The following is a 15,798-nucleotide window of genomic DNA, read 5'->3' as shown; positions in this document are numbered from 1 at the left end:
GCTAGAAGTTCCATTACAATTTTATGGTAATGATATTAAATTTGGAGTCCATTTATCAAGTTCCCCAGTAAATAACTCAGAGTATTCACATCAATAATTGGTTTTTCAGTTTACAATCAAGTAATCACGAAGTCTTATAACGTAACGTCACAATGTCACCTTTCTGTAATTTTTGAAAAAAATAAAAAAAAAATAGTTTCCAATCCCAATCATTAGTAAGCTGAGGGTCGAGGGATAGCTCACTTAGTGAGCTTTCTGCCGTCTACAATGGAGGATTAAAACCCCATCACTAGCGCAATAGTACCCTTCTCTTTTTATGTTTATAATCATAGTGTTCGAGCCAGTTTGTGCGCACCTCGACTATTTCATGGAATACCCGCTACCTCCCACCAGCAATAGACACCAAGTAACTATGTCTACCAATGGTTGGACAGATGAGAAGATATCATCTAGTATTTTTGACTCTACTGGAATATGAACCTATGAGCTCATGTTTCCAACTTATTTCATTGACTACTATGTCACATCCTGGATGCACCCTTTCTCTTCCCTATGTAAAATATTTTTTTTTAAAAAAAGAAAGATTGTGGGCTGCAAAATAAAAAAACAAAAAAAACAAAACAAAACAAAAAGATGGTGGGCTGCAAGTTTACCTTTTTCCTTGTATAAGATAAGGTTTGATTTTGGATTTTCCTTTCTGTTCCCCTATTGTAGTCTTCCTCCGCTCCCTCAGAAGAAAAGGAAAAAATCTTCTTTTTAATAATAAGTGGATTGTCAACACGTAAATTCGGGTTTCGACAATCTTTATCGAAGCATATATACCAGAAGTACTACCTTAACGTTTAATGTTACCCAAAATTTTAGGACATGCTGAACGGCGAATAAATAGTTTTTCCATATCCATCAGTTGATAACCTTTCTATGTGTAAAAAGATGATGAAGGATACGTGAAACTCTCACAACATCTCGTTTAATTGTTGATAGTAGTTGATATTTTGTATACATATAGTTTTTATATGTACCAAAAATATTATTGTTTCTTAAAGTAAGTTAAACATAGGCACATAAAATATTGGAAAAGAGGGAGTAACAATTAACCAACAAACCATGAGTTCTGAAGAAACCACATTAATTAATGATGGCAAAAACGAAAAGAACCATAGCTATGAACTACAATAAGCTAGACAGATACATAGGGAAAGAAAATAAGAACATGGTACTAATAGAGCCTAGCATAGACTAATTAATAATCCTAGTCCAAATTTAAAAGACATTGGCAACAGTCTCAGCAAACCACAATCTTGATTTGTCCATCAAATCAGGGCTCAAGCGAACCATGAGCACACAAAACTCCCTCTCATTCAAGCAACCATCTCCATCCAAATCCCCTTCCCTTAACATGCACATCAGCTCATCATCACTCATTTCCTGCAACCCTAGCAATGCTGAATTCTTCTTCAAGCTCTCGAACGTGATTACTTCCCTCTCCCCATCCATCAGCACCCGAAACCCGTTTCGAAGCTCCTTCAAGAACCCTTCTGACCCGAGCTTCTCCACCATTGACGGGAAGAAATCCTCGAACACTACGTCACGTCCCAATGCAGCCATTAATCAGTTGAAGCTTCGACTAGTACGATATATATATATAGGCTTATAATTAATCAGCAGATTCAGATGTTTTGTTAATGAGAGGATCTAAGGACTCAATATGCATATATATAGTGTATATGTAAAAGGTGGTGATGACCTGGAATAATAATAATAATAATGGATATGAAGAAGAGGAAGTTGAAGAGGAAATTTTCGAGATGCAAACGAAGGTACAGAAAGAGGATAAAAAGGGATGGTGGCAAAAAGCATCGGTGGGGGAGTTTTCATGCATGGTGGGGGAGACTGGACTAGTTTCGTGGAAGTTGCATGGAAATTAATACTCTCTGTTCATATGTGATGGAGCGTCTTTTATTTTTGCAGAAAGAAACATTTTTGGATTTGAAGGGCAATTTCCTATGACTGCCGCAACAGACAACATGCATGTACGTACCTTATTTACTCCATTTGGTATGCTACCACTTCTACATTATTTTTTGTCTCAATCACACCAAATTCTTATTCTTTTGGAGTTTTTCTTTTCAAATTTTCTTGTATTTATATTGCGACAGTGTGATAACCACAATGATTGTACGAGAATTTGACAAACAAATTCCCTTATGTTTGAGTAGGTCTAAGATATAGTCCCTTAATCAAATATACTCTTTGAGTAATTTTGGTCCTTTAAGTTTGTTAAAAATAACACTTTTGATCCCTGTCAAATAGGGGTGCTCATAAAAATCCGAAAAATCGAACCAAACCGACCAAAAAAAATCGATACATTTTTGGTTTGGTTTGGTTTTGGTTTTGAATTTTAAAAACGAACAAATTTGGTTTGTTTTTAATTTTAATAAAAGAAATAACCAAAAAAACGAACCAAACTGACTATAGATAGCTAGGGCTGCTTAACGTGCGGATCGGGCGGTTATTTACTCTTAACGGTTTGGCTTATCGGTTATCGGTTTTTAAATGTATTAATCCGCTAGCCACCCAATAAGATATCGGGCGGATTGGTATCGGTTTAGCTATTATCGGGCGGTTATCGGTTTAGTTTCGGTTGATTGAAATGATGACATTCTTCAGTACCTTATAATGATGACAAACATTATAAATGCCTTTTTTGTAACAGATGAATTGTGTTTTCAACTATGATGCTTAGCTTATGGCAATGGTTGATATTAGCAGTATTAACCTGAAAGCTGTCACTGCTGGTTATGGTTGAAGCTATTATTGCTCTATAAATTTCGTTGTAACTGGCTTGTGTCCTTTCTTATGCTATTCTTTCGAATTTTGCTAAGAAACGTTGACATGAAACTAGTTAGAAATTATAGCGTCTCCTGGCTTTACTTTGGCTATATAGTAAACTGTTTAAAGTTAAAGTTTTGTAACAAAATATGAATGATTCTGGAAGATGGTAATCTTTCTGGAAAAAAATATATAATAATACGATACAGTATAATATAATATAATATATATATATATATATATATATATATATATATATATATATATATATATATATATATATATATATATATATATATATATATATATATTCTTAACGGGTTAACGGATTATCCGTTAAGAAAATTGAATAATCCGCCCCCAAACCGATAAGTCGTTAATAAAAAAATTTCAATCTGTTCTCCGTCCGTTAAACCGTTAACCCGATACCAATAAGCCATTAAGCTTCGGTTTCGGTTCGGTTTTCGATTTCGGTTCGGTTTTGAACACTCCTTGTCTGCAGCCCATCATTCGTGTCTCCTCAAAAATGTTTAAGACATACTTCCGTTGTGAAATAACAATACCTGAGCTAGACTGAGTGACCTCAATACCTAGAAAATACTTTAATTGACCCAGATCCTTAGTCTGAAAGTGTTGGAAGAGTTGCTGCTTCAGATTAATCTAGTTTTTTGCATTTTCATTCTAGTTATAGTTTTCTTTTGCTACGTACTAGAATCTATTTTATGTTAAAAATAATTTATTTTTAATTGAGTCTTCAAATTATTCATCACTATTTGATTCAATTACCATCAATATATCTTCGTAATTGATAGATCTCTCAAAGAGCAATTGGTTTAATAGTGGTACATATAAAATGTAGTCGCCGAAATATGTATTTGATAGTTATGTCTCATCTTTAAGAAAAAATCAATAAAAAATCGAAAAACCGACAAAAACCTACATACATTGAATCAATAAAAAACTGGCTTAATTGGTTTGGTTTGATTTCAATATTTTAAAAAATGGACTTACTTGATTTGGTTTGTTTTTAGGAAAAAATCGATTCAAATCGAACCATGAATACCCATACTATCAAATATTTAATAAATTTTTGCTATTAAATTTAGCGGAAACTTTGAAAAAATATATTCAACAAAAACACCATGAATGTCTCATCAAATTCCAAAAACCCCAACATAAAAAACTACCTTCAGAAACCACAACTTAGAGTATTGTACTCTCTCCGGTCCATAATAATTAATTTTTTGGCCCTTGGAGCACGCTTAAAAAAATACCAACTCCTAGAAAAAAGAAGATATTTTGACTAAATTACCCTTACTTAAAATTAGCACATTGTTAACTTTTTTTTTTCTCAACAACATTGGGAGTTGTAAACAAAGGGCAAAGTCTGAAAAAACAAAGTTAATTACTTCTTGATTATGTAAAAAGTCACTTATTTTAGATTAAAATAAAAAGGTCAAAAAATTAATTATTATGAACCAGAGAGAGTATTAGACACCATGAAAAAAAGTGTAACAGAAATTACTTTAGACGTACCATAAGCATAAGGGACCATTTTAGTCATTTTCTCACAAATATTTTTTCAAACTTTCTTTTAGCCCAATAATTCTTCCATTCCAGCAAGAATGACGAATTGATTGACGTACTAATTTTTATTTTGAATTCCGTGTATAACTTTGAGATTTATTTTTAGAAATTTAAATATTGAAATATATTACGTAAAATTGTTGTCGATCAAAATTATTTATCGTTAACAATATTTAAAATCTAAAAACTGTTCAACGTTCTCACATAGAGTACTGTTATTCCTTTTGGAAGGAAGGAGTACTTTTTCTCAGTTCAATCTAGCGAAAATGCCTAATTCACCTATATGATTGACGGGCGATATTGGATATTCAATTCGTATTATGTTGTTGTTCCAAATATAAATTTACAACTTCTCTTTAATGTGAAGTTAGCTAATGGCTATATAATATTGAGATTGCTTATGATAGAACAGCATATACAATTTTATATTAAGCTGACTTCTCCTGTCTTTTTTCTCTTTTCTTTTAATCTGTTATATTCAAGAAAGTTTACTATACCTATAAACCAACCCATTATTGCCAGCGAAATCCCAAATCAATGATATCTTAATTGCCAGCTAAGTGAGTCGCAATTAATTGAGGACATAATATATTTTCCTTTTATTTTTTTAAAATTGTTTTTGATATTCTTCTCTAGTTAGCAGGTTTTTGAATTCAAATTTGTGAAGTTGCTATTTTTTTTTTCCTCCTGAAGTTGCATCTAAAGTTCGAATAATGACCTGATTACTACTATTAACATGTACTGGGAACACTGTCTTTTTAGTCCAGTTGCGTTATTGCTCATTGATTCTTTCAAAATTATTCTTTTCCCAACTAGCACAATGTATTGGGTTACGAGCAGCAACATGAATTTTACACTTCCGTAGAATGGAGGCACACAAGATATATAGACGTCTAACATTGTATGTGAACTTACCATCCCATTATTCGTTAGAGAAGTATAAAATAAGATACAAGGCTTTCTACATAAAGGGAGTTAGTTGCACCAAGGGTATGACCGTCAATGAAGTGGATGAAATCTTGCAGATCATTAGAGATGAAAAAAACACTAGATAGTTGTTGCCTTGTTGGCATGAGGTAGCAAGTATCCGTTTCTACATAAAGGGCCGGGAGCCTCTAATTGCTATATTTCGCAAGGATTTTCATTTTTTTGGGTTGCTAAAGAGGATATATTATGGATAGAAAATAAATATTGTAGTACATATTTTCTGGAACCAGTCCTGTGACTTGGTTCCTAGTAGGTCTTGAACTTAGAAACAGTTAACAAAGATGGAGGAGGAGTGAAAGAGACTATATTTCACAGAGTTCACACATAGAAAGTAGATGCTATTTCCATTTCTTTCTTCTTCTGAATATTTTCCCCATCTCTTTTTCTTCATTAAAAGGCTTTACAAGCCGAAGATGTAGCGCTAGGGAATGCCATCCCAAAAAAACAAAAACAAAAATCTTTTAAAGCTATGACTTAGAGTAGTGAGTGATCTACATTGAGTAGAAATAAGCCAATATTCCTCTCTATCAATGAGGAATAATGACGTAATCTGTGGACCATTAATGAAGGTGATGATCGGGACACTGGAGTAGCAAATTCCAAGTCGGCTTTAATTTCTCTTGAATGATATGTGATGATTGGTAAAACATGAGGAGAAATATATTCTCTTTCCTTTTCTTCTTTTGCCTTTTTTATTCAGACATGCAATTTCAAAATAACAATAACTACACCGATCCGATACACGCTAATTAATAAAAACACTATTGGTACAATGTACAACTCTTTATAGTATTATTAATGAAGTTGACACATAGACAGAAGTCCTATTGAAAAGGCTGTTAAATTGTTGATGAAGTTGACACATGGGAAGTTTCCTACCCATGTTATGTTGTGGTGCCGAGATTATGTTGACAATCTTATTCTAGTTTAGGATAGCTCAATCAAATATGCTCTTTCTACTTCTTTTGTGAATTGGATTCACATTGAGAGACTATACTTGTTGACATTTATATATTAGCACGGGAGTTTCCATACCGTTGATTTTGTTTGGTAAGCCTTCCTGAGCTAATTGTCAATTACTAAATAATCAATGTGTAGAAATCCAACTTGGCGGCTCAACAGATGCATCTGATCCAGATCAACAGCTGATAAAGACGAAATTTATACAGTCAAACATACTGTAGAGAAGAAGTGTGAGAAAATATCAAGAAATCACAGCAACTATAGGAACCTCCATTTCAGCTTATATTCAATTAAGTAATTCTCATGCAATTGGCAGAACAAAACATCATAAGCAATGAAATTAAGCACTAGAAAGATACTTCTATTTCGAGCTGCTCTTGTTCTGGTTTTTTACATAGCAAATGCTTCAGACACCATTAGCACCAACAAAGCCCTGCTAGATTCAGAAACTTTAGTCTCAAATGACAAAAAATTCATATTCGGGTTCTTTAGTCCTGAAAATTCGACGAATCGTTATGTTGGTATTATGTTCAATATCCAATCACCAACTGTGGTATGGGTAGCCAACAGAGACAAGCCTTTACAGGATTCTAGTGGAAGAGTGACAGTATCAGAAGATGGCAATCTTGTAATCTTGAATGCACAGAAGAAGAGAGTATGGTCATCTAATATTTCAACAGCTGTGCGAAATTCTACTGCCCAGCTCTTGGATACTGGGAACTTAGTTTTGAAGGACAATTCCACTGGCAGAGTTCTATGGGAAAGTTTCCGGGATCCTTCAGATTCCTTCTTGCAGTACATGAAAATTGGGGTCGATAAGAGTACTAACACGACGAATCTGCTGAAATCATGGAAAAGTCCTTTGGATCCATCTGCTGGGAGTTTCTCAGCTGGTATTCAACCTGAAACGGTTCCCCAGATTTACATATGGAAAAATGGGAGACTCCCTCATTGGCGTAGCGGTCCATGGAATAAACAGATTTTCATTGGAATACCAGACATGACTACTTTCTACCTCAATGGATTTGATCTAGTAAATGACAACAAGGGAACCGCATACCTCTCCTTTTTATACGCAAATCAGGCTGAGATTACCTATTTCACCTTGAACTCAACAGGGTTTTTGCATCAGAAATATTTGGATCCTAGGAAGAATGATTGGGAAGTGACATGGGAAGGTCAGGTAAGCGAGTGCGATTTTTATGGAAAATGTGGGCCTTTTGGAAGTTGTGATCCTAGAAGCTCACCAATCTGCTCTTGTTTAGAGGGATTTAAGCCGAAAAGTGAAGAGGAATGGAGGAAAGGAAACTGGACCAACGGATGCATCAGAAAGACTGCATTAGAGAATGAAAGAAACAACTCTAACCTTGAGCAGGGTAAGCAAGATTGGTTCCTGAAGCTACAGTCAATGAAAGTGCCAGATTTGGCTATTTGGGTGCCTTTTGCCGATGAAGATTGTCATAAGGGTTGCTTGAGGAATTCTTCCTGCATAGCTTATTCATACTACATAGGCATAGGATGCATGCATTGGGAAGGAATCTTACTTGATATCCAGAAATTCTCCACAGGCGGGGCAGATTTATTCCTTCGCCTTGCATACACTGAGCTTGGTAATACCTCCTTTTCAGAACTATAATATATGCTAGTATAAAACTCTGCAATTGCCAAAAACATATGTATAATGGAAACTGTTTTTGGAATGCAGATCAAAAGAGAGATATTAAAGTAGCCATTGGGATCATAGTACCAGTAGGCTCAATAGTTCTTGCCATTTTTGGATACTTTTCATGTAAATATTTGGCTAAGCACAGAGGTAACAATCTAATCTGTAACATTAGCAAATCTACAGTAGCTTTAATCATTCACTATCAGTTTATCTCTAATGTGCTTTTGAATCAGGAAGGAAGAAAAAGAGTGAGCTCTTATTAAGAGAATCAATGCCAAACTTCTACAAGGAAAGCATGGTTACAGATGACATCAACCAAGCAAAATTTGAAGAGCTATTCGTATACAACTTTGACATCTTAGCAAGTGCAACTGACAATTTTAACTTGTCTAGCAAGCTTGGGCAGGGAGGTTTTGGTCCAGTTTACAAGGTAATGTTCTCCGTCATTGAGTCATTTATTATCTTTTTCGGAATAGGCATTGACGGAATGATATAACTACAGGGGAAATTGCCAGAGGGACAAGAAATTGCTGTGAAAAGGCTTTCACAGTCTTCAGGTCAGGGGCTAGAGGAGTTTATGAATGAGGTTGTGGTGATTTCCAAACTTCAACATCGTAATCTTGTAAGGCTCCTTGGCTGCTGCACAGAAAGAGGAGAGAAGATGCTGGTTTATGAATACATGCCAAAAAGAAGCTTAGATGCATATCTCTTCGGTTAGTTGATTACCATTACTTTTCTTTTATATACCACGGTGTCTAGCTAAAAAGGATATTGTTTGAAATATTCTCAAACTTACAGGTTCAAACCCTGAAGAGAAAGAGTTCCTAGATTGGAGTAAACGTGTGATCATCATTGAGGGAATTGGTCGAGGTCTTCTTTACCTTCACAGAGATTCAAGGCTAAGGATTATTCACAGGGATTTGAAAGCAAGCAACATTTTGTTGGATGAACAACTGAACCCGAAAATTTCAGATTTTGGCATGGCAAGGATTTTTCCAGGTAGCCAAGATCAGGCCAACACAGAGAGAGTTGTTGGTACCTAGTAAGTTCGTGTATCTTTGTCTTTATCTTTTCATGATTGCAAAGAATACACAAAGTAAACATTCAAAATATAACATGATGCAGTGGTTACATGGCACCTGAATATGCAATGGAAGGAAGATTCTCAGAAAAATCAGATGTTTACAGTTTCGGAGTTTTGTTACTAGAAATTATTAGTGGAAGGAGGAACTCTAGCTTTCACCAAGATGACAGTGCATTAAGCCTTCTAGCATATGTAAGTTCATATGAAAATTAATTAAGCTCCTACTACTTTTTATGAAATGACAACTTTTCATAATTCAAGTTTCCATTGTGTTGTCAAATGCGCTTGCTCTTCAGGCATGGAAGTGTTGGAACGAAAACAACATTGTCGAATTGGTTGATCCCAAGATAATAGATATGCAGTTTGAAAGGGAAATTCTGAGATGTGCACATGTTGGGCTATTATGTGTTCAAGAATATGCAGAAGATAGACCAAATGTTTCGGTGGTTCTATCTATGCTCACTAGTGAAATTTCTGATTTGCCAAGTCCTAAACAACCTGCATTTACAACAAGACCGAGCTGTTCCGAGAAGGAATCTTCTAAAACTCAAGGCTCTGTGAACACAGTTAGCATTACGATTATGGAAGGACGATAAGACATTTTAGCATTTTAATTTGGGCATGTATTTTATTCCTCCCCCTGTAATTAGGGATGTATCTGATTCTTTCCTGTAATTATTACTGCCTCTGATTCATTTGGTAATGATTCCACTCAATATTATCTCAGTACATTAAGAATTCAAGAGAAAAGAGTAAGCTGTGCAAGTCACTTATGTAGTAGGTGTTTAATCATGAGTTCAGCACTAATAACATGAGATTAATAAATTGTTTTAGTTCTGCACCCTCCACAAACACACAGAGAGAAAGCAATGCTATATTGTTTGATAGTAGAATCCATATCCAAGCAAGAAGATAGCAAAGACTTCAAACTCAAAGTTGTTAAGCAGTAGCCTAAAAAGATGTGTTTCCTGAAATTAGAGAAGTTCATCTACTACTAAATTTGGAGTTACCTTTCTTTCATGGGGAAAATGACTTCCATTACAGCTATCTTAACGTTTAATTTTAATATCAAATGTTCCAGTCTAACACTTAAAACATTATTATCAATCTTTACTACTATTCGGAAACAGTCTTTTTGCTGTAGGGTAAGGTTGCGTACACTCCCAGACCCTACTAGTGTAATCATACTAGGTTGTTGTCGTTGTTGTTGTAATCTTCAAAAGTGGCCACATTAAAAGTAAGAGAAAAATACTGACCTTTGTTCTCGGAAAAAAAGGCATTTGTTCGTATAGTTCAGCTTCTCATATATGCATCCAACTGAAATATATATAGCGTGGCTGGTCAGGATCTGAAACCTCTGCATTTTAATCTCCTCATTAAGGTTTTGATTTTGACAATTCGAGAGTCCATTATAAATCTGCTTTCATTATTTTAACCAACTTAGCCATATTGGATAATTCAGAAAAGGGTTTAAAATGCCCCTAAGCTATCGGAAAAGTTTGAAAATATCCTTTACCCACCTTTTGGGCTAAAAATACCATACGCCTTTTTGGTTCACTTATGCCCTTTGACCGTTAGGTCAATGCTGAATTAAAAATAATAATTATTTAAATTTCACGTGAAAACTTATTATTGATCGAAATTAAAATATCTAGCCTATTAGAAAGACTCACACATATCTACCCGTTTTTCGGACTAACCCACCCCAAATACTAACTCGACCCGAATAAAAAGTTCAACTAAAAAAGACGCCCCACTTCCGTCTAACTCCGGGTTAACTGCCGTAAAAAAGCACATTAGGAAACCAGGAGATCAAAATTATGCTTCACTAGTGGATTTTCTTGACCAATCTGGGAAACTACAAGAAGCAGAGAAAGTCGTTGAATAAATGCCAATGCAACAAACAGAATTAGCACTGAATTGGTGAAAATAAATTTTCAGCTTATGTGGTTGATAGGGTTTATTAGTTAGGATCTGTTAGCCATGATGTAATGCTACTGCTAATAAACATCAAGAAGCTACAAAGACCTAGGAAAATGCTTACTCACCAACATGTTGAGGTAAAGATATTTCACACAGATGTAATGCTACTGCTTATAGTTGTTGGAAGTTCGCACTAGCATAACTGATGGAAATTGTCACTCCTATTACATCATTTTTTTCAACTTTTAGTGGCATAAAGGTGGACAAACCTAAGATAAGTATGGTGAAAATAGTAAGGGTTATTGCTGTCATCCTTCCATCTGTAATACCCCATAATTTAAAAGAGGACAAATTGATCATTTAGCTAACAATTAAAAAAAAAAAAAGAAATAAAGCAACTTGTGAGGCCAAAGCCCAACAGAATGGTGTGGCTTGAGAATTAATAAGGGTTTGGAGAGGAAAGACTTTCCTACCAACAAATGGAGTACATAAAAGAAAATTCGGAAAACGTTTACAATTCTAATTGGTAAGTAAATTGAAAGCGAGAAAATTTAGCAGCAACTTGGAGTCAAAACCAAACTGTGGGCCAGGAGAGACGAAGACGCGAGGCATGAAGAGGAACAAGATGCACCAGCTGTTTTTCTTGAATAAAAAGTAGTCTATTTGGCATCAAAGAGATGTAACAAGAAACTACCAAACTAGAAACGTGAGTATTCTGGAAGAATTTAAAGTTTTATATTGTTTAACTCTTCCATTATAATATTGGGATTTAGTTTGGTGTTTAATTATGGGGAGTAGTATTAAATATGAGTTTTTATGATAAAATTAATTAATTGTTGAATTGGTGATACAAAGGAATTACAGAGAATTAGTTTGATAGGGACATGGCAGCCTAAATTGAGGTTATTCAAAATGGAACTAAGGGGAAATTGTATAGAATAGCACCCGTTTATGTTGGTAGTCATGAAGTTGACACTTAGACTCTTGTTTGTAATAATATAGATTGATCTAAACAATTTGTACGGGTTGTTCGTGGCGGCACGCTTGATATTTCGATACGAGTACTATGAGTAGTAATCTTACTACAATTTATGTTTTTATAACCTGCATATTTTATATATGATTTTGAAAATAAATGTATTACCGATGCTTTGAAATTGCATGTGGGACAAGTCCTTTACTTGATATGGTACCGAACAATTTACTTGAGATGTTTACCGGTTAACCTAAATGTTTTCATCGTTACTAGATTTGTTTTACTGTTCCTTGAATTTATTGTTATCGAAATAAAATTACATGATTTGATAAGAACCGAAATGCCCTATATTGTTTTAAAATATTTTCCTATGAGTATATATGGATTACAGAGACAAGTATAAATGAGAGTAGATTTCGAAGGATCCCGTAGCTAACGGCGGGTTTGTTAGACTTGGTGCACCTTGTAATTACCGATTACCGTTACAGCCCTCGCTAGTGGGAAGGTAGTACTAGCATACCGTTACTGATTTTCCTCGAGTAGGGACAACCGTTATATTTGACTTCTTGCAAAGAAATCCACAGTTATACCGATTACATGATCCGTTCATTGAAACCTCCCAAACATGAATATTGATATTACACTGTGTTTATCGAGCTTATTGCCGAATTGTCAATTGAATTATATTACATGAAACACGTGATGAGACTGATTATTGTTTATTATTCTGAAAGGGCATTCTTATGATTTTTTTTATTAAATATACTAGCATATTTTCTTACTTGTCCCCATTAAAAACGGTTGTGGTTATGTGTTATTACTCACTGAGCTAGCGACTCACTCCCCACTATTATTTTTATAAAGGCAACAGTAGACACATGCGAGGACTCCGTTAATTAGAGTACATGAGTTGACAATTCCTGATGAACCCCGCATTTATTCGCGTGGGCAAAGATTGTTATTTATTTGTTATAGTATCTTTCTTAAAACTTTTGAGTCGCTCCATAGTCATTTCTATGGGTGTCATGAGTATTCTTTTGTTATTATAGACTTATGATGGTATTGCACTTTCTTATCTAATTTGGAGATAGATTAGTATTTCTGGGTGTTAGTGGGTGGATTATTAATGGTTGAAACTTATTTTGGTTAATTGATAAAGTTATTGTTGTTTGAATTAATATTAGGATGTTTGGTTGTTGATTTTGGGATAGGAAAGTTTTTGAAAAGTCGAAAAACAGGGGAGTCCAATTTTCTGTAAAATACCGATGAGGCTTACTTGGGAGCACTTGCTCCTAAGCGCCGGTCATGATCCTAAATTGGGTCATGACACCATCTAACTCGGAGTTAGATGGAAGTGGGGCGTCTTTTTTTTTTTAGTTAAACTTTTTATACAGGTCGGGTTAGTGTTTGGGGTGAGTTAGTCCGAAAAACGGGTAGATATGGGTGGGTCTTTCTAATAGGTTAGATGTTTTAATTTCGACCAATAAAAGTTTTCACGTGGAATTTAAATAATTATTATTTTTAATTCAGCATTGACCTAACGGTCATAAGGCATTAGTGAACCAAAAAGGTAGATGGAGGGATATTTTTTCCCCAATAGATGGATGAAGGTTATTTTTAAACCTTTTCTAATAATTTAGAGATATTTTTAACCCTTCTCCATAGATAATTTTGCAATCGAATGGATAGTATAATATGGAGATTTTGTATCTATACCCGATTTTGAGGTCACAGTTGAACCTATACCCACTTTACAAAAATATTTGCAAGCCTACCCACTTTATGATCAACTTTAGACTTATAGGGTCTGAAGTTTAAAAAAGATTAGTCTGAAGTAAAAAAATTGCACTTCAGATGCACTTAAGGCCAAATAGGTCTGAAGTGCAGCCAATGAGTCTGAAGTAAAAAATTGCACTTCAGATGCACTTAAGGCCAAAAGGTCTGAAGTGCAACAAATATTTTCCTACACTTAAAGACCAATAAGTCTTGAGTGAAAAATTGCACTTCAGATGCACTTAAGGCCAAATAGGTTTGAAGTGTAACCAATGGTTTTATGCACTTAACGTCAATAAGTCTGAAGTGAAAAATTATACTTCAGATGCACTTAGGGCTAAAAGGTCTGAAGTGCAACAAACGTTTCCTACCACTTAAGGCCATTAAATCTGAAGTAAAAATTTAAACTTCAGATGCACTTAAGGCAAAAAGGTGTGAAGTGCAACCAACGTTGTCATGTGCTTAAGGCCAAATAGGTCTGAAGTGCAAATTGCCCAGAAACAGAAATTTGTTCTTCGAATTTTAACAATCCACTATGCGATTTAATACCTAAATCTACTCCAAATGAGCTCAAATTTGAAACATAACCTCAAAGTTTTATCAAGAACAAACCCCAATCATCAATTTGTCAAAACAATAATAAATCTAACAAACTCATTTTATAATTAAAAAAAGAAGAAAAAGAAATCCTAAGCAATAGTAAAAAAAATAAAACGCCACAATAACTCATCATTGTAATCTATCATAATCTACCTTAAAATATGTTAAGAAACACCATATAAAATCATTGTCATCCGAAAAAGAAGAAGAAGAAGAAGAAGAACAGAAAGAAAAAAGGCCTGAAATTGTTTAAAAAGTGAGTACAAGTTAAAAGAAATTTAAAAAGTGAATACATATTAAATGGGGGCAACCAAATAGTGCGCGAATGATATTTATACTATAATACGAGCAAATGCCCATATGAGGCCCATCAATACCAAAGCTCTGAATATGATAAAATGAAGCGTCGCCTGGGGAAATATATTCACAGAATACAGACAAAAATGACATTATCATATGTTCTAACACTACAAAAGCAAAATTATGTAACAAATTAGCAAAAAAAAAAAGGTTTCAAAGTTTTATCCTTATCACTATAATTCGCTGTTATGGAGGGGGGAAGCTAGCACATTCACGGGATAGGATCCTCTGATAGGATCCCCTCCAGTAGTATAACGTCCAGTAATTCTCAATAGATTAATTAGATGATACCATGTGTGCTGCTAAAGTTTCAATGTAATGACCCGGTCAGTCGTTTTAAAAATTGTAGCCTCGTTTCCCTATTTACTGCTCATTCTGTACTTTGTAACTGTTATATGACTTGCCAGGGTAATTAGTTCGGGTCCGATGAGGTTTTTAGAATGAATTAGAAAACTTAGTTCTAAAGTTTAAAAATTAAGTTAAAAAGGTTGCCTGGATGTCGACCTATGTGTAAACGACTCTGGAATAGCATTTTGATGACTCAAACAGCTTTGTATGGTGATTTTGGAGTTAGAAGCGTGATCAGAATTTTATTTGAAAGTCCGTAGTTAAATTAGGCTTAAAATGGCTAAAATAGGAATTTAAGTTTGGAAATTTGACCGGGGAGTTGACTTTTTGATATCGGGGTCGGAATCCAGTTTTGAAAATTTTCATAGCTTCTTTATGTCATTTATGACTTGTGCACAAAATTTGAGGTTAATCAGACTTGGTTTTGTCACGCCCCAAACTCGGGGAGCGCGACCGGCGCTCAACCGAATAAACCCGGCTGAGCAAGCCTGTTAGATTTCATTCTACCCAAACTCATTCAAGAAATAATAGGAGATGTACTCCATTAATCAAACACTGAAAAGATTTCATTAACAACTTCCTTTTTCATTCCCATTAGCAGCTTCCTTCATAATTTCCAAAATATTACGAGTTTATAGAATTAATGAAAAATATGATTTCCAAAAACCAACATATCTAGTTCAGTTCCCAACATCAACC

General features: G+C 34.6%; 2 protein-coding genes across 2 annotated transcripts; one reads left to right on the top strand and one right to left on the bottom strand.

Annotated features, from left to right (window-relative positions):
- Nucleotides 1-1,115: 1,115 nt before the first annotated feature.
- On the bottom strand, nt 1,116-1,854 carry LOC107830118 (calcium-binding protein KRP1-like). The gene has a single exon (XM_016657600.2). It carries the CDS (start codon nt 1,606-1,608, stop codon nt 1,264-1,266), a length of 345 nt encoding a protein of 114 aa, XP_016513086.1. The 5' UTR covers nt 1,609-1,854; the 3' UTR covers nt 1,116-1,263.
- Nucleotides 1,855-6,290: 4,436 nt separating this feature from the next.
- Nucleotides 6,291-9,869, top strand: LOC107830115 (G-type lectin S-receptor-like serine/threonine-protein kinase At1g11300). The gene is made up of 7 exons (XM_016657597.2): nt 6,291-7,979; nt 8,075-8,182; nt 8,269-8,465; nt 8,538-8,748; nt 8,834-9,077; nt 9,161-9,311; nt 9,416-9,869. The coding sequence occupies exons 1-7, from the start codon at nt 6,704-6,706 to the stop codon at nt 9,713-9,715; spliced, it is 2,487 nt and encodes an 828-aa protein (XP_016513083.1). The 5' UTR covers nt 6,291-6,703; the 3' UTR covers nt 9,716-9,869.
- Nucleotides 9,870-15,798: the final 5,929 nt, after the last annotated feature.

Source organism: Nicotiana tabacum, chromosome 17 (assembly GCF_000715075.1).
Source record: "Nicotiana tabacum cultivar K326 chromosome 17, ASM71507v2, whole genome shotgun sequence".
Classification (NCBI taxonomy): domain Eukaryota; kingdom Viridiplantae; phylum Streptophyta; class Magnoliopsida; order Solanales; family Solanaceae; genus Nicotiana; species Nicotiana tabacum.
The sequence above is the reverse complement of the archived record's forward strand: the minus strand, read 5'-3'. Positions and strand labels throughout refer to the sequence as shown.